At 39.3% G+C, this 17,904-nt stretch overlaps 2 protein-coding genes across 3 annotated transcripts; one reads left to right on the forward strand and one right to left on the reverse strand.

The window, feature by feature from the left end:
* The first annotated feature begins 1,468 nt into the window (after positions 1–1,468).
* slc1a6 (solute carrier family 1 member 6) lies at positions 1,469–12,985 on the forward strand. 2 transcript variants are annotated; one of them, XM_027289869.1, is made up of 12 exons: positions 1,469–1,703; positions 1,820–1,876; positions 7,229–7,495; positions 7,591–7,728; positions 7,936–8,143; positions 8,230–8,272; positions 8,402–8,530; positions 8,623–8,807; positions 9,328–9,561; positions 9,829–10,023; positions 10,827–10,961; positions 11,267–12,985. In XM_027289869.1, the coding sequence occupies exons 3-12, from the start codon at positions 7,273–7,275 to the stop codon at positions 11,463–11,465; spliced, it is 1,689 nt and encodes a 562-aa protein (XP_027145670.1). In that variant the 5' UTR covers positions 1,469–1,703; positions 1,820–1,876; positions 7,229–7,272; the 3' UTR covers positions 11,466–12,985. The 2 variants fall into 2 exon arrangements, with proteins under 2 accessions (XP_027145670.1, XP_027145669.1); XM_027289868.1 differs by lacking the exons at positions 1,469–1,703; positions 1,820–1,876 and adding an exon at positions 3,859–3,959.
* Positions 12,986–13,985: 1,000 nt separating this feature from the next.
* ccl44 (chemokine (C-C motif) ligand 44) lies at positions 13,986–17,688 on the reverse strand. The gene is made up of 5 exons (XM_019262557.2): positions 17,341–17,688; positions 16,179–16,308; positions 15,287–15,434; positions 14,995–15,074; positions 13,986–14,880 (listed from the first exon to the last, which is right to left on the reverse strand). The coding sequence occupies exons 1-4, from the start codon at positions 17,402–17,404 to the stop codon at positions 15,036–15,038; spliced, it is 381 nt and encodes a 126-aa protein (XP_019118102.1). The 5' UTR covers positions 17,405–17,688; the 3' UTR covers positions 13,986–14,880; positions 14,995–15,035.
* Positions 17,689–17,904: the final 216 nt, after the last annotated feature.

Consider the following 17,904-nt stretch of genomic DNA (forward strand, 5'->3'; position numbering starts at 1 on the left):
AGTGCGGTGTTATTATTGTATGTTGACATGTTGACATCATTGGTGTTTCCATCTTTACAGAGACATGTTGTGTGTAACTATATTTTAAATCCCCCAAAAAATCAAAAATACGATGCCAAAATATTTCTATGTGATGTGGAAGTGCAGCTAAAACACAGACGTCATATAAGGATTAAAGGTATCACTTGCAATCTCATCATCAAGTTAAGTAGCTGCTCTAGAGCTTTTGATCTTCAACATCTTCTTCGACAAGTTTTGTCTTTTAAACCAATGTGGTCCTTAAAGTGTTTAGAAAAATAAAAATCTGCAATTCCATGGGGAAATCCATCTGCTGTGATTTAATGGAGCAGCTTTATGGACCTTGTATCATTAGTCAAAACTATGAACCCTGCAGCTACTGTTCAGAAAACATACATACAGCTGAGTGGTACTCCTCATTTTTGATTTTTGATCACTGATTTTGATTTTAAATATGAATGAAGTGTCACTTAGAATCCAAAGTACATTACATGTGTATATTACTGTGTCATGTTGTACAAATGTTGTCAGGTTTCTGTGCAGTGTGTTAAGGAAAATAGATGTGTTATGTAAAGAAATTTTGAGGGTGCATTGTTGGATTAGGGAGATTAAGAGTGATTTGATAAAAAGCTCAGGAGCAGCTTCTATGGACCTTGTGGTGTCTTTTACAACTACGTATGAACAACTCTGACTCTCAGCTGCTATGAAATTTTAGAATATGAAGATGCACATAATGTCAGGATTTTCTTGTTTAAATCTGATCAAACATAATTAGGAAACATAGATCTGTGCACAACTAACCCTAACCCTAAAATCTGGACTGTTCAGTCAGGCTTTGTTATTTCCTAATGTACATGTTCAAATGATTGGGAGAAGGTGTTTTAAGTAACTCTCAAAATATTCCTGAAAACCTACAAGAAAATCTTTAATGTTCATATAAACTACTTCCAATTCGACCACTGCTTTTGTGTTGTCCCTGTTCCCACCTGTAATTTGGCACTTGTGGTTCAAATTCTCTCTGTGATAGATAAAATTGCACAAATATGTTTTTTCTCCCCATCATGTGGTAGGCTTCATGCATATCAATGCAACTCATGTGGACATGAACATGATGAGTGGGTGTGAGAGTGAAGAGCTGGCCAGCTGGGTGCCAAAGGGTTACAAATACATGAGTTCCCCAGAGTGGTGGAGAGCAGTGAGTGGATGCATGTTGTAGAAGCAACGAGTACTATGTGTTTACACTGCAAGCTCCTTCAGGACCCAAACTCCCTGCCTGATATAAGCAAAATGTATGTTGGTGTCACCTTGTGGGAAATTAATCACTTTATCATTTCATTATGTCATGAAATCCATTAAGAAACCGTTGTATTATCCCGAGTATTTCACACAGGCAGCAGGTGGTTTATCTTTTATTATTTATTTCTCTCCTGAAGGATCCGTAACCTCTCCTCCTCCCACGCAGACCTCTCAGGCGCTCCTCTCAGCCGGAGGCTCAGTGCAAGAAGCGCAAGCCGCTCGGTAGTAAAACGGGAGAAAACAGTGAAGAAGGAGATGGTGATGATGAGGGGAGATACAGTGTGTGGGCAACACTAGTTCATTATCGGCTGCGTGGTGGAGAGAGAGAGAGGCATCCACATGACGGTGTGAGGAGCGTCTTGGACAGACAGAGAGAAAGAGAGAGAGAGGTGTGTAAGATTTGTAATCAATCATTTATTCTCTTAAAAATCACTTTCTAGATAAGTCTGACATGGTTTGACTGAAAGTTGTGAAGTTTTAATCCATGTTTTTGTGGCGTTTTCAGGAAGGACAACCAGGGGAAGACGGAAGGATCTGTCTCTTCATGACTGCTTGAAACAGGGTATCTGATTTAAGACCAATGTCTGTCTGTCTATCTATCTATCTATCTATCTATCTATCTATCTATCTATCTATCATCAATTTAGCAACATGACAAGGGCTTATGGGTTAATTTCAGCCAGTACCAATGGGGTCTTCTGGCCCAGTATTTTGTCTTACAATAAACAGCTAAATTAAAGGGATGTTCCAGCAATACAGTGTTGTGCTTTCATAAAGTTAGGTAGTAATGGTAATGTAGTAATGCAGTGTGTGAGATATCTTGATTTTCTTCCCACCTGGCTCCAATGAATTGTGAAGCTTGTAGGCGTGTTTAATGTTGGTGTGATTGGATGGTACTTCAAGTCTTTCACTTCATGAGTTCAATCATGAGCGTTGTGTTTCTGGATGTTTTTCTTGAATTTTCGTAAGATTGTTTTTAAGTTAGACCTGAGAAATGGGAAGTGTTGCATCAAGTTTGACAGATCAAAATGTGCCTAAAAATACGTTTATGGGAATGTGACTATTGACCTCTCAGAAATGGGAAGTCAATAATTATGTTTCCTTAAATGTATTTTTGGACAAATTTGAAATATGGCATTAAAAATGTTTGAATATGTTGAAAAACAAACCACTTGAGGTTTGACTCATGCTTAATTTTGTCAATTTTGTTGCACCCTCTTCTTCTGGTTTTCTGGTTGGAGAATTGATACCACCTACTGCTTACCTTGTTAGCCAGCTCTGAATGTTTGCATGATGGTAGTGGGCAGTGGACACATTTCTTTTACCAAATTGCTAGAAAATTCTGTTAAAATTATACATTTGGATGCAAACACAGCTAGCACAATGACTAGCTCTTCCTCAATTTTACTTAAAGTACTTAACAGTACTTAACAGTTAATTTGTGGTAAACCATGCATACTCCTCCATTACTAAATGATAATTGTGTTAATGTGACATTCTGCTTTGGGATTTTTGTATTTGAAAGCTGTTTTTCTGTGTTGCTGTTTTTGTTGATACTGAGTGAACAGCTGAGTGAAGTAGAAAACATTTATGTGCACTTGTCTCCAGAGGGAATCAAATCAAATGTAATTAAGCCCTGCCGTATAGCAAGTTTGATTTTTAGATCAGCGTAGGACGAAGAATTCATACAAAAATTGTGACATCTATATCTAACAAAAAGCTAATGCTTTCTTTAACCTTTATTTTGTATGCTGTCTCTTTTTTGGCAAATGAACACAGACAACCAGTGCTAAAGCGCATTCCTGCCACCTGCTATGTTGTAATGTAACTGTAAAGTGAGAACAGCAAAAAAAAAACGGAAATGATTCAAGAGGCGTTGAATTGTTTACACAATAAGATTATATATTTGTATTATTAACACAATATCAATATTTCATTTTTTAAAAACATCTATCACCAATAATCAAATGTATATTGTAACACCTGTAGTTGTGCGTGTGTTTATTGGGTTTGTTCACTTGCTTGCTTTTTGGAACTATTCAATTGGTTGTTGAATAAGATATGAGTAGTTGTGTTACTGTCAGATTCCAATCAAAATATCCAAAATGAATAAGGGATCTATTGGCAGAAATTAAATATAATATTCGCTGTTACCAGCGAATATTTTTGTTATTTTATTAATGTATTGTTGCATTTTTCATTATCTTAGAATGAGTCATCTTCTACCATGTTGCACTGCCATATTTATACAGTAGAACAGACAAACTGGCTCTAGATAGGGCCTTATGTGGTTTTCATGAGTTTTATGGCCACCATAAGTTCTCCTACACGCTTGTCGGACTAGGGGTCGGATTAGATAGATGGATTTAACTTTGATGGACGTGTCATGGATTGGAAAGGTTGGCTGTTCAGCATGTGTGTGTGTGTGAGAGTGTGTGTGTGTGTGTGTTGTGAGAAGGTCAGGCCCTATAAGAGGCCTTTTCATGTCTGTCTGCTTATGAGAGCAGAGCAGTGAGACGTCCCATCATTGTGCCACTCAGCTCTGGACACTCTCACACACACTCCATCCTGACGGTCTGTCTACTGCCGAGAAACTGAGAGCTGTTTCCACTTTGTTTGACTCTTTGACTCTGAAACCATGAGTGGTGAGTAACCAGTGTGCAGTTCATTGAAGTTTGTAGAGAAGCTTCTTTCAACTTTTTTTGTATTTATGTGGAGAATACTGGGTGTTAGCGAAGGAGTCTTTAACTGCAGATTTACATAAAGACTTTTGAGTTTGTAAGGTGTAACATCTGATAAAACATCTTGTTTTATTTTTAAGTGAAAAAATGCTTTGTACATAAAGCAAATCAGTTGATTTGTTATATCTGACATAGCTCTTAAAATACCATTATTGTGATGCAGCAGTGCAGGTAAAGAAAAATACAATACCGTATTTAAACCGTGTATGTAACAGTTAGAGTTAAAGTTGCTGTGTCCTAGTTTGTTTTAGCATGGCAGTCTGAAGTGGCTTTAGTTAAGGTGTGAAATGTGCTCTGCTTTGCAAGCTGTACGTCCTTCTACCCACAATATAGGTGACATTGAAGTCTTTTTAAATATTTCCAGTCTATTTTTGGACATAAACGTAAAGATATTTTCTTGTTATCTGCATTAAAAGTGCCTGTTAGGGTTATTGATGCTTTCCATTACAGAGCCTGATTGCACTTAGCTTAATGTTTAAATGTTTATTACTGTCCTCATGCCTCTTGGATGTTTGGGTTGTCAGACAAAAGAGCGCTGCCTGCAGCCCAACCAGGACCGAGCAGTTTGAGCCAGAGTTGGTGGCTCTAGGCTGGAAGTCACGTCGTTGCTGATGACACAGCTGTTCAAATGTAACGCAGTGACAATAAAACACTGTAGCACAGTAAAGGGACAGTTAAAACTGCAGCTGTTTACTGTGAATGAAATAAGAAAGTGGCCGCTGGCTCAGGCAGCTTTAACACACCGGTGTGATATGATCAAGATGTGGGGCCAAACAATGTTACAGGTCTGCTTTTGAATTGAACAGAGCTGGAAATACAACTACCTTCACCACAATTGCTGGTATACAATTTTGTTTTCTAATAAAATTCCCTAAATAATGTTTCCTTTATATTAAGATTACTCAAGCACGTTTACTTACTTACCAACAAGTTTGTATTTTTATTTATTGTATAGAGTTTTATTTAAACAGTAGAGAGATGACAGGAAGTGAAAGGGGAGATCGATAGGTAATAACATCCAATTAAAGTTCAGCAGAGGTTCGCAGTCAGTGCCTTAGGCTATGACTAAAAGTGTTTTCTTTGCTGAAAAATGATCAGAAATATTTGGTCGTTTTCATCCAACCGTCACACTGCAAGATGACAATGAAATACTTCCTAGATGCAGAAAATATGCAGATGAAGACTCTGGCTGTATGCTACAAGCTCTAATCACTTAAATAGCATATCTTTAACGCGACTGTCTGATATAGACACTGTGGTGTCTTCATGTGTAGCAGCTTTTTTTTTTCTTTTTTACAGTTTAATTTCTTCACTAAGGCTTCATTGTTCCTTCATTGCTTTCTTTTCTGAGCTCCGTGACACTGACTTGCACTGATGATGCACAGAGCATGACATTACATTTTGTTATCACAAGTGGGAGTCTATTTCAGTGCTAATGCAGAGCTGTAGAAAGCAGTAATGGAGACATGTGTGTTTTAATCCACCTTTTCATCCACTCACATCCATTCAGCACACGGTAGTGAAACAGGACTCATCAGCACACTCTTGAGTCCTTCAGCCTTGTTGTAAAACATTGTGGCTACATTGGTTATTTTAATCAGATGTTTCCTCTCGCTTCCATTACACACACACACACACACACACACACACACACACGCTCTTAGGCAGTAAGTGTGAACAGTGCTACATGAGAGCTGATTATTGTGCATCTGACAGCGAGAGCTAAATAATGGGCTTGGATTATCCTGGGTCATCACACAACTTGCTCAACAATGGGTCTTTTACACTGTGTGTAGGATGTATAGATAAATGTGAACCTCAGAACAATGGACAAAAGAAAAAAAATCAATGCACAAAAATGATGCAAACAGAATAGATAAAGTCTCTGGAGATCATGTGGTAAGCATTTATTCCTCGGGGAAGAATGGAAATTTAAAGGTTTTGGAGTGACTGCACTACATAGAGACAAGGCGATGAAAGAGCTGGCTGTTTACTAGACTGTTCTTTAAGTGCGGGGCTTCATGTCTGTTTGCAGTGGGTGATTTAGAGGAAACACTGTAGCCTAGTTAGATAAGCAACAGCCACGTGCCACACTCAGACTGCTTTGTGTTGTTCAACAGACGGAAACACGGTAAGACTACAGGAGCTCAATGTTTTGAACTTTTATTTGTTGATACAGTTCTTATCTACTAAAGCTAAATCATCACTGTATAGATTTAGAAGCACAGAGCAGATATTTACTTACTTACTGTACAAAAAGGCAGGTAATACAGCTTTAGTCCTGTAAGCAGGCCAGTACTACACTTGTAGGTTGCCACATATTCAAGGTCAAGCATTTAAAGTTTAACATATTCTTTGTTTACATTAACCTTATCAGTTGGAGAGGACCAACAAGAGGGCAACTATTGCTGTTATAATATGCGCTCATTCATTTCTTTATTGTTGAGTGTCTTTAAATGAGATTTTATTCATAATCTTAACAACTCAGACAAACGACCATCAGTATTGTACAATATGAGCTCATGAACAACTGCTCTTACTTCTGATACTTCTGTACATGTAATTTTAAAAACTTTAATTATATATTTTATTATTATTATATTAGGTAGAAAGTAGAAATGAGAAATTGGAGGAGTAATGGTCTCTCTGTTCTTTGATTGATTGAGTAATGACTTCTATATTGTTTTTTTGTTGTTGTTTTTTACAGTTAATTGATAAATCATTTACCCATCACAGATTTCCAGAGCTAAAGGTTCATAAACTAAAAAATATATTTAATATATACAATGATATAAAACAGAAAAAAGCAACAAATTAATATATTGTTTTGTCTTCTCTGGTTTTACCTCTAGATTGAAGCAATTTAAGGGAGTCTTCTCTGGTTTTACCTCTAGATTGAAGCAATTTAAGGGAGCCATTTGATTTCTGGGAACTTAGAAGAAGAAATTTAATATCTGCTTTTACATCATTTTTTTCAGCACGATAAAATTAGCCCACCATGTCTCATCCAACATGTATAAATACCATGTGTGGACATCCTTTATTTCAGGCATACTCATGCTATGTGTTTTTAAATAATGTCATCCGGAGGAACTGCCTGCCAAAAACTGCACATGATTTAAACCTTTTTTTTTGTCTTTTTTTTTTTCATACGTCGTTCCCTCCCTGCACAGTTTCCCACGAGACCTGCCTCTTGGACCAGGTGCTGGAGCTGATTATGAATGAGAAGCCCCCGAACAGTGCTAGTCTTTTCCTAAACGAGGACTCGGACAAACCCCCCCTGCCAGAGAGAGGAGACTTAAGGAGGCGCCTACACAGGGCCATGGAGAGGAGAGCCAGCAGCATGAAGGAGAGGATGAGCTCCATCAGTAGGGAGAGCGTCAAAGGTTTCCTCAAGAGGAACCTGTTTGTTCTGTTCACTGTTGCCGCTGTGGCTCTGGGTGAGTGAAGGGGGGAAACCTGGTTGAGGTTTAACACTGTTTTCTCTGCACTCAGTTAAATTTATTTGACTTTGTGTTCATTTCTGTCGATTCAGGTGTAGTCCTGGGCTTTACTTTACGCCCCCACAACCTGTCCCTGAGGGAGATCAAGTACTTTGCCTTTCCTGGGGAGCTACTAATGAGAATGCTACAGATGCTGGTGCTGCCTCTCATTGTCTCCAGTCTGGTAACAGGTTGGCTTAAAATAAGCACAGAAGAACAAACACACTTAAGACTATCAGCATGTTTCATTAGATTACTGGTCTGACTGTAAAATGGGAAAGGTGTAAAAATGTTACAACTTTACAACTTTAAACATCTACAGAAATGTTCGGCTCAGGAAAAAAAATATAAACTTGCAGCTAACAATTTCAATTCTGAGCCTATTTTCTCTATCTCAGGTATTTCCTCCTTGGACAGCAAAGCGTCAGGTAAGATGGGTGTGCGCGCTGTGGTGTACTACATGGTGACTACCCTGATCGCCGTGTTCATCGGCATTGTCATCGTGATAATCATCCGGCCGGGGAAAGGCAGCAGGGACAGTCCGGTGGCCAACAGTGGAAACATAGAGCCAGTTCAGGCTGCTGATGCTTTCCTGGATCTCATCAGGTAATGCCTTAGAAACTCGACTCGACTTTACCGTTCAAGAGACAAAAAAATGATAATTTCTTATTTTCTCTTTCTTTTTATTCCAGGAACATGTTTCCTCCCAATCTGGTAGAGGCTTGTTTCAAGCAGGTGAGGCTGTCGTTTCCCGTCAGTCATATAATAATAAAGAGAATACATCAAATTTATCGATTCATAATTAACTCTCAGCAACCAAAATCGAAATAATTAATTATTTTGGATTAACACTCTCTCTTGCAGTATAAAACTGTGTACAAGAAGACTGTGCACACAAGGAACGTGACAGTGACTCTGAACCTCACTGACTCTCTCAACCTCACAGAGTCTAACCTCAACATGAACCTCAGCAGGGTGCTGCACACCATACAGGTGGGAGGCAGTGGCAGATATCAACTCACTTACATTTTGTGTCAAGCATTCATGTAATGTTCCCCTTACACTTCCTACATTTCCTACAACAGGAGACAGTAGAGGAGACTGTCCCTGTGTCTGGCTCCTCTGGTGGAGTGAACGCTCTAGGTTTGGTGGTTTTCTCCATGTGTTTTGGTCTGGTCATTGGCAACATGAAGCAGCAGGGTCAGGCCCTCAGGGACTTCTTTGACTGTCTGAATGAAGCCATCATGAGGCTGGTGTCCATCATCATCTGGTCAGTAAAGACTTCATAACTCTTGATTTTTATTTCATATGCAGGTTAAATATCTTATTGTTAAAACATTTTTTGATTCTGAATTATGACATATTGTATATTCATAAAGTTTGACGTCACCTGATTATCTTTTTAAAACAGTGGAACTATCAGTTTCTTTTGCGATCTTTGGCGATTGCTCGGATGCAAAGAGTAAAGCTGAGCAGAGAGATACTAAATACACAAGTGTTTGGTTGAAAGGTGCAGCTTTTAAAACATTGACTTTAAATTAGCTGGTACACAACAAACAGTAAATAATATTTCATTTAGAGGTATTTAGGGAAAAATATAAGGGGGGGAATGTGTTCGGAAGTTTAAATCTAACAGGACTTGAAACATTGTATTTTTAAGATGTTGTGTAAAAACTATAGTTTAACCTGCAGACTCACAGAAATCCACAAAGCAGTTGTATAGCTCTTATTCTGGTGGCCTGTTGGTTACAGAAACTCACCTTAGTCACTTATAATGTCTCGCCTCTTAGGTACGCTCCAGTGGGCATCTTGTTCCTGATTGCAGGGAAGATTGTGGAGATGAAGAATCTGGCAGAAGTTGGCGGCCAGCTGGGGATGTACACTGTGTCGGTCATTGTGGGTCTCCTCATCCACGGGCTCTTTGTCCTGCCGCTGCTCTACTTCTTGGTGACCAGGAAGAATCCTTACAGTTTCATTGGTGGACTGCTGCAGGCCCTCATCACCGCTCTGGGAACCTCGTCCAGGTAAATCTCATCTACTGTCGTGCTCTGATACTAGTGTCCATAACAAAGATAGATGTTTGTCCCTTAATATTTGTGTCCTGTCCATTGAGTCCAAGGTGTTTTTATGAAACATATAATAGCAATATAACCAGACCATATCATATTATACTGTAGTTTAGACTCGTAGTATTTGGACTTGTACACCAGTACAATAAGATTGGATAGTAATTGATAGGGAACACTGTATATTATTATCTATTATGCTACATCTCTCTCCTCATACTGCAGCTCTGCTACCCTCCCCATCACCTTCCGCTGTCTGGAGGAGAACAACCGTGTGGATAAACGAGTGACGCGTTTCGTCCTCCCCGTGGGTGCCACCATCAACATGGATGGCACCGCCCTCTACGAGGCTGTGGCAGCCATCTTTATTGCTCAAGTCAATGACATGGACCTGAACTTCGGCCAGATTCTCACCATCAGGTAATCCTACTTTAGTGGTGCCAATTCTGGTTTACAGCGTGTATACAAATACTGTAGATGCTGGATACAGAAACACCTGAAGTACAAAAATAGGTGACAAACTCACATGTGACAGTCATCTTTTTGTACATTAATTTAATGCTGATTAAGTTTATATTAACTGTGTTCTGCATTGCTGTTGCTCACTATTGAGGCTGCATAAGCCGCCCCTAGCTAGTGTTATATTGCCCACGTCTGGTCCTCTAAATGTATTTTGAGTCTGTGAGTATTTGGTGTCGCACACCTTTCAGGCCACAAGAGTGCAGGGCACACTAGCATGTGCAGGTATTAAATGTAAATAAAGTGATATGCTTTTTGTCATCTCCAAATATCCAGCTGAAAGCTACATAAAGCGGATGACTTAATGAAGTATTTTCACAGTAAATCACTAAAAATCCATAACATAACTAACATGTATGTTGTATCATGACAATAGCAGAAATAACAAATTACCTGAAGACGATAAAATCATTAAAATCAAAATGCAAAACAATTATTAACACTCACGGCTCTTTATTTAACAGAGCAAGTGATCCAGTGTGTAAATTTAAGGTTATGCATAGTCACCATATTATATTAAAATAGTCTTTTATGGTGTAACCCTCTCTGTGTGACCAGCTTGAAGATAATTTAAATACTTTTATAATTCCTTGTGTGCTTTCATCACTCTACTACTCCCACCAGGAGTGCACATGTGCTGTTTGTTTGTTTCCCTTTATTAAATGTCTTCACTCTCCTCTCCATCCCTCCCACCGCCCACGCAGTATCACGGCAACTGCTGCCAGCATCGGAGCAGCAGGCATCCCTCAGGCTGGCCTGGTAACCATGGTGATTGTATTGACATCGGTGGGACTGCCCACAGAGGACATTACACTGATCATCGCTGTGGATTGGTTCTTGTGAGTTCCCACTAAATGTCAGCTTGATGGGGATTGGTCTGTGTACTGTTCTGTGCGTCTGGCAGCCTAAATGTCATCGTAAAGCTTCAGAGGACCCAGAGGTCCCACCACTACAAAGGTTATTGATGCATAATGCAGGGTGACAGATTAGAAAGCCTGTGTTTAGAGGCAGATATACACTGTACATCTCTCTATGTTTTTTCAGTTCAATTAAACTTGATATTTATTGCATCAAATCATAACAGAAGAATCTCAGGACACTTTTCATATAGTCGTCGTAGTCTTTAACTTTCTTGTCTCCCCAGGGATCGCTTGCGTACCACCACCAACGTGCTGGGCGACTCACTTGGGGCTGGCATCGTGGAGCACCTTTCCCGCAGAGAGCTACAGAATCAGGATGCAGAGGTGCGCAACTCTGTCATCGAGGAGAACGAGAAGCCCTACCAGCTGATCTGCCAGGAAAACGATACACTCAATCACTGCAACAGTGAGACCACGATGTGAAGAGAAGAGCTTACACCCTTAAGGGCTTAATGTACTAAAAGCATTTTAGCTAGAAGGTTGGCTTACAATGGTGCAGGGACAGTTTTTAGAAAATAATAGTTCTTGGTCAACTCAGCTTCAGCTTAGGGCGATAACAAAGCCTGGCCCGGGGCTGCCTGTTGACACGAACCAGGACACGTGCTGTTTAGAAACAGTTACACATCCTATGCCTACAATTTATGTTTTTGCCTGGAGTGCCAGTTATTTGGGGGTATTTTGCCATTTTATTCAATGTCAGACAAGCTCGATATGTCAAAAAAAAAGTCATTAAAAAAAATTATTCACCTTTATTGCGTTTTCAAAGATTTGTATAATTTTTAAGTGTCAGGGACTCCTCACCAGCAACAGTGTTAGAATACGCTATTATTGTAGAGAAACACCATCATTCATAAATAAAAATTAAACCAGATGATTATTCAAGCATTTATTGCCTGACTTAACAATTAATATTTATTATTTCTTTTGCAAACACTTTTGTCATTCTCATTGTGACTACCTCTGATAGGACTTAGCTATGGCTCTTCGACAGCACCGCTCATGATACTCAAGCATATCAGCAGAATGTAAATACTTCAATCTATTTAAGTTTATAATATTAAGTTTGCTTGCACAATGTAATTGTACAATTTTGAATGTACTTTACTGTTAAACACTGGAGGATGGTGTGAAAGAGAATCTTGTTTTGAAGTTGATATATTTTAAGTGACTTGGTAGATCGTTTTTCACTCAGTGCTTTCTTATTAATATTATATTTGTGTGTATTTCCTGTATTTCTTTGGTGCTATTTCTTTTGAACTGTGGCACAGGACTGTACAATACACTGCTACACAATAATTTCACATCTGCTGTTAAAATTTTAAACTCTTTTTTTTACTCCAGGATACATACAAAAGGAGACACTCATACATATTTGTTAGTTTTTTTGCAGGTTTTATCTTCCATTTTAAGATTTGGTTGTTGTAATTTTTGTTGTTGTTTTTACATCATTACTGATTTATAAACTATAAATAACTGTAGTTTCAAGACCTTTTGTTGTCGTCACAGTGTGCTTAACATCAATATACCATAACACCTGCCTGTTTGTGTTTTCTGCTTTATAAGTCAAACGAAAGTTGTTGTTTAATTTTGTTATATTTTGACGGGGATAATATATTACAGGCTAATGATTGATTTATTCTTATTGTTTTGTGAAAAGGTACTGTGAAGAACGCTTGTGAACGCCTTGAGGAATTGAATGTACAGTTGCTTTATGCTATTTGGTGTGAATAGTTTTAGAGAAAAGTGTAGTGTATAATTATGAAAGTGAAAAGTTATATCGGCCTTTAACGTTTAATTGAAAGCTCTTCTGACTTTTATGTCACTTTAAGCTCATTAAGAGGTTTTACTTTAGTTCTGATGCTCTGTGTTATTTCAGTAAAAAGCTCAACATTTTGATGGACAGCTCATGGAAAATGTGACAAATAAAAGGCTCAGGAATTGAACTGTGTATTGTCATTATTGTGTTTGTGGCTACCCCTGGTGGAGGATATTCTCCTGTCCAGAAGCTGTTCTCCTTTGAGACATACGAACATGGGTCAAATTTAATATGGGAAAATAGTTAATCACTAAAAAGGCAAAACTTTACCTTGTGTGCTTTTATCCATTTTCTCATATTGAATTACATTGATAATAATCAGTGTATTTATTTTAACTTGACTGCTACTTTACTTTTACTATTTTACTTCCTAACATGTTGTTAAACAAGAGTCGACAACCATGCTTGCAGCTCTTGGAGGCTGCTCAGGCACAGTGGTTCTTTGAGCTTAAAGCCAATGCTTGCATGCTAAAATACACAGAGTGAAAATGATAACATAATATAGAGATAGGCACTATACCAAGCGGCAACCTCTGTGACTGTGAAGTGAAGCTAACGCGCAAGTGCAGTTCTTTGAACAGCCACTTGAGGCTGGCTACAGAACATGTCAATCACCATAAGACCCCAAATTAAAATGTCCAACTATACAACAGAAGTAAACATGTTTACAACCTGGTCTCTATAGCTAATTTCCTTATTCATGACAACTGTACTGAGTCTGAGTTTCAAATTTGTTCAAATTAGATGGAGAATTAACAGTGTAGCTGCTTTGATTGACAGGTGGGTACTGTTACAGGTGGCTTGTTGAGTAACCAGGCATCACTCAGCCTACCTCAGGTCCACCGATGATCCACTTCTTTCTTCATTTTTGGATTAGCTCAGAGGCAGCAGAGGCAGGACTGCCAACATAGCAGCATCCAGAGCCACCGCACTCTGAGCTTTACAACGGCTCTTCAGAAACCAATCCATCCAATAATTTCAGTCTGGATCAAAGTGGTGAATCCACCAACAGTTGATATTCCTGCAGCTGCACTGCTAACATTGCAGATAAAGTATAATATGTCGTGAATAAGACACACAAACACACACCCACGGTTACCAAAAAAAAGACAGTGAGCCAGGTCCAGTTATTATTTCAGATTAATTTATAAAATAGTTCACTTGAGATACTGTGTTTTAACATACAGTGCATTCTTCTACAATACAATACTTGTGTGTTTCCACACACAATTGAGCCCTCTAAGTTGTAACAGCCTTGCCATGTGGTGAATTGAATCCTTTGGCATAGTTTAGTGACAGACTATTGGTGAAAAAGACAAATGTAAACTGCAAATGTGTAGATATTTAAATCTCTTGTAGATGCCTGAGGGCCTCATTTTTAAAAGATCGACTCAATTTTCAAGTGAGTTTACAAACAGTCAATATACAGAGTGGATAAAATATCAGAAACATTTGCTCTTTATGTGACACAGGAAGTTGTATCCAGGTGAAATCTTCTCCCTGATGCCGCTTTGATTTCACCTGTCTAACAGTCAAATATATCAGGTCAAAGCCTGCAACTGTGTGCAGTCATTACACATCACTGAAGGTATACAAGTCACAAATAAGCATAGAATATCTTGCTGATATACAATACTAATATCACTGCTTGTTTATCGTTTGTTTAATTACACTTTTTTCCACTGATTTTCACATCAGCCATGAGTAGTAACATTGTTGTGGAGGGGTATACTTCCAGGCAGACTCTGGCAAATAACAGTATGAGCCATTAAAAAAAAAAAAAAAAATCAATTCAACTTATCTTACAAGTAAATACTCCTCTGTTGAGGCTGTTCCAGCCACGTGTTTGGGAATATTTCGAGCACAGTTCATGTTTAAATATCTAAAGCCATTTAAATATGTATTGCTGCCCAGGTCTGGTCCCAGGGAGACAGATAGTGTAGATAGAGAGAGACACAAGACGACTGGAGGGTCAGCAAGCTTCGCCGTGTAAAGATGACGAGCTGCTAAAGTTTACTTGGCCTGTAGAAAAGTGGAAGAACGCAAAAATATGGGATAAGACATTTAAAAGATGTATGTTCACACATTATTGACTATGCACTGAATTTGCGCAAGTTTTAGCATAAACAAACGTACTTATGACTATGATTTTTTTCTCCATATTTGACGGCGCTCCATCACTCCACATTGAGAATTGCCCAGTTATCTTTCTTGTCCTGATAATCACAAGATGAAGAAAAATATATATCTCATGTAACATGGAAATAATTTAAAAATGTCCTTCAGTACCTCGAATCAACATTCATAGATCGCATTGTCTACTTTTGGCTGGATACATTTGATCTGATTTTAAATCTATCTTATTATTTTGTACCTTATTGCTGGAGGTTGTAACAGACATGAAGCTGTAAAGTAGCTTGTATCTGACCTCTGACATGACAGGTAGGTTGTCATGAGGAAGGAGCCACGTGGTTCGGATGGCCTTCCGGTTTTCTCTCCGCCTTAGCTTTCTCAGCAACCTCTTCACCTTCTGGTCTCTGGGGTCTGCACATTTCACCGCCCTCCTTGTGTAAAGACTATTAAAAAACAAACACACAGTACTTACAACACAACACAGGATGGCAGTACAAGGGTCTGCTGAACAGAGAAGGAAAAAAGAGAAAACCCAGTGTAATCTCCTGGAAGGAACAAGATTGGCACAAGCAGCAATGATTCAGCAATAATACAGAGAACTACAAATGTCTGTCAGGTGGAAAAGGTAGGCCTCTGAGAATTTGAGCCGAAAATGAAAAGATGATAAGATGCTGGAAATAGTTTTTTTTTCTCTGGTAGAGGAAGTCAAACTGTGATCAAAAGTGAGGAAAGTTGAAGGAAAGAGGTTGGGAACCACTGAAATAGAGAGGACCAAAAGAAACTATTGTATCAACTGCATAAGTACTCGATGTTTTTGTTAACTGGACCACATGAAAAAGCAAGCTCCCCATTCCCCAGTTACATCAGATTTCTCTGACCTGCTGGAAACAATAGGTATCACAATGCAGAATGGTTTACTTAACTAAACCCTGCTGTTCTGACTGACTGGCTGCGGCAGGACTCAGCTGGTTTGGAAGGTATTTTCAGATGGCTTGTTATTCCCACATATTTCCTTTCTTACTTCCCTGGCAATTACAGCTCCGAGCCCTGCCATAACAACATGACCTGGAAAGATGACAATGCCTCTCAGCCCTGGCTCTGCCCTCCTCTAACGAGAGGCATATTTTCCATGCCTGCAGATTGCTGTGTGCTCTTTAGCTCCAGGAGTGGATAGTTGAAATACTTGCACGATGGCTCGTATACTGCAGTCGGGCCCCTCGGTCTGCTCTTCAAACCGCAACACATCTTTGGTACGCACCTTGCCATAGGAGTACAACATGCAGCACTGAACATCTCTTTGCATCTGCACACCTTTACCTGGGAGAGACAAACACAAAATCAAATTGGCAGAATGATACTGAAGTTACTTGATGTCAATCTTATTTAAACATGCTGGCTTATTGCCGTCTATTTCACACCTTTATTTTACCTGATCATCTCAAAGTGAACATCTTTTTCTCAATTGAGAACAAGACACGAAAGGAACATCATGACAGCCACAAAAGTTTCAAACAGCTTGTATCATTGCACATTATCACAAATAACGTTAGTGTTAATAAATGTTTTATGTGATAAATGTTTTACAATAATATTTACTGCACAGAATCACAATCAAGCTCAATATTCTGATGTTTTTGGCAGCTTCTTACGGACAGCGAAATGTTATCTGTTCTACAGAATGTGCACATGCTCTCTAGTTACATATACACACACTCACATATGGACGCGCATGTACACACAAGAATGTCAGAGGAATTACAATGGCATCCCATTGTGCTGCAAAACATACTACCATGGCAGTGAAATGAGAGGCAGAGAAAGTGAGAGAAAGAGAGGAGGAGTGTGCGTTTGTGTGGAGGGTGTGCCATGATGCCTTTTTCATCCAAAGCAAATGTGTAAACAAATGAAAGTGTGATGGAAGCAGCAGGAGCAATAAGAGCTGTAAAATAGGACAGTGCTGCTTTGTTATGTCACAGATGATTTTGAATCCATCCTCAGGCACATCACCGCACTTCCAGCGCTTTCACAAATGTTCAAAAAAGCAGATGAGACGATAGCATCACACAGGCTGAGCTCTGACACAGTTGCCTTCTTTCTGTGTGAGTGTTTTGTGTGTGATTTCAGATGCTCGTCCTCCTGCGTTCTGCCCCTCTGTTTACATCCATGCCTCCCTCCCTGCTGCTCCTGCTGCTGCTGCTATCCCTCTTTCCCTCTTCTCTCCTTTTCTGTCTTCGCCATCGCTCTCTTTGCTACACTGTCCACCTGCAGGGTGCATGCAATCCATGCAACACACACTCTCTCTCACACACACACACACACATACACATAGTAAGTATGGTTGTGTCCTACCTTCCACAGATGCCAGGAGAATAACAGTCAGAGAGATAACAGTCAACATCTGCAGCATGAACATGATGAGGCTGGCAGAGTGGAGGACAGGAGAGGAGGATAATCTACTCTGTCACCTCTCCCTCTATGGCTGCCTCTCTTATATTACTCCCTCCCTCTCTTTATACCTCCCTGCCCATCTCTCACTCACTCACTTCCACCACCTCTCTTTTTCTGTCTTACCGTCTTTTCCTCCCACCCTCTGTTTACCCATTTTCAGTCATTCTCACGCTCAGCTAAACTCCCTCCCTCATTCTCTTTTTCTTTCACACTCATCTCACCTCTCACTCATTTCTCCTTTCCTGCCTCTTCACTCAGGATCCCAAGCCTCATTTGTCTCATTTGAGGCTTTAAATCCCTCCTTCGTTCTGTATCTTCTCTTTACCCCTTTCGGGATTGAAACAGATTTAATGGCTGAAATAAACAAAGAATCACCCTGTGGTTTTCATGTTACACAATCAGTCCTGATTTTGCATTTAAATGGTACAAATGTTTCTAAATCATATTCAATTAACCCTGCTAGGA

Source organism: Larimichthys crocea, chromosome XVII (assembly GCF_000972845.2).
Source record: "Larimichthys crocea isolate SSNF chromosome XVII, L_crocea_2.0, whole genome shotgun sequence".
NCBI classification, from domain to species: domain Eukaryota; kingdom Metazoa; phylum Chordata; class Actinopteri; family Sciaenidae; genus Larimichthys; species Larimichthys crocea.

Coding starts and splice junctions, on each gene's coding strand:
- slc1a6 (XM_027289868.1), top strand. Junction 8,273..8,401: donor TAGAGGCTTGTTTCAAGCAG/GTGAGGCTGTCG, acceptor TCTCTCTTGCAG/TATAAAACTGTGTACAAGAA. Junction 9,562..9,828: donor GCTCTGGGAACCTCGTCCAG/GTAAATCTCATC, acceptor CTCATACTGCAG/CTCTGCTACCCTCCCCATCA.
- ccl44 (XM_019262557.2), bottom strand. CDS start 17,404: ATGTTCATGCTGCAGATGTTGACTGTTATCTCTCTGACTGTTATTCTC. Junction 16,309..17,340: donor TCTCCTGGCATCTGTGGAAG/GTAGGACACAAC, acceptor TGTCTCTCCCAG/GTAAAGGTGTGCAGATGCAA. Junction 15,435..16,178: donor TGCAGTATACGAGCCATCGT/GCAAGTATTTCA, acceptor GTTTTTTAATAG/TCTTTACACAAGGAGGGCGG.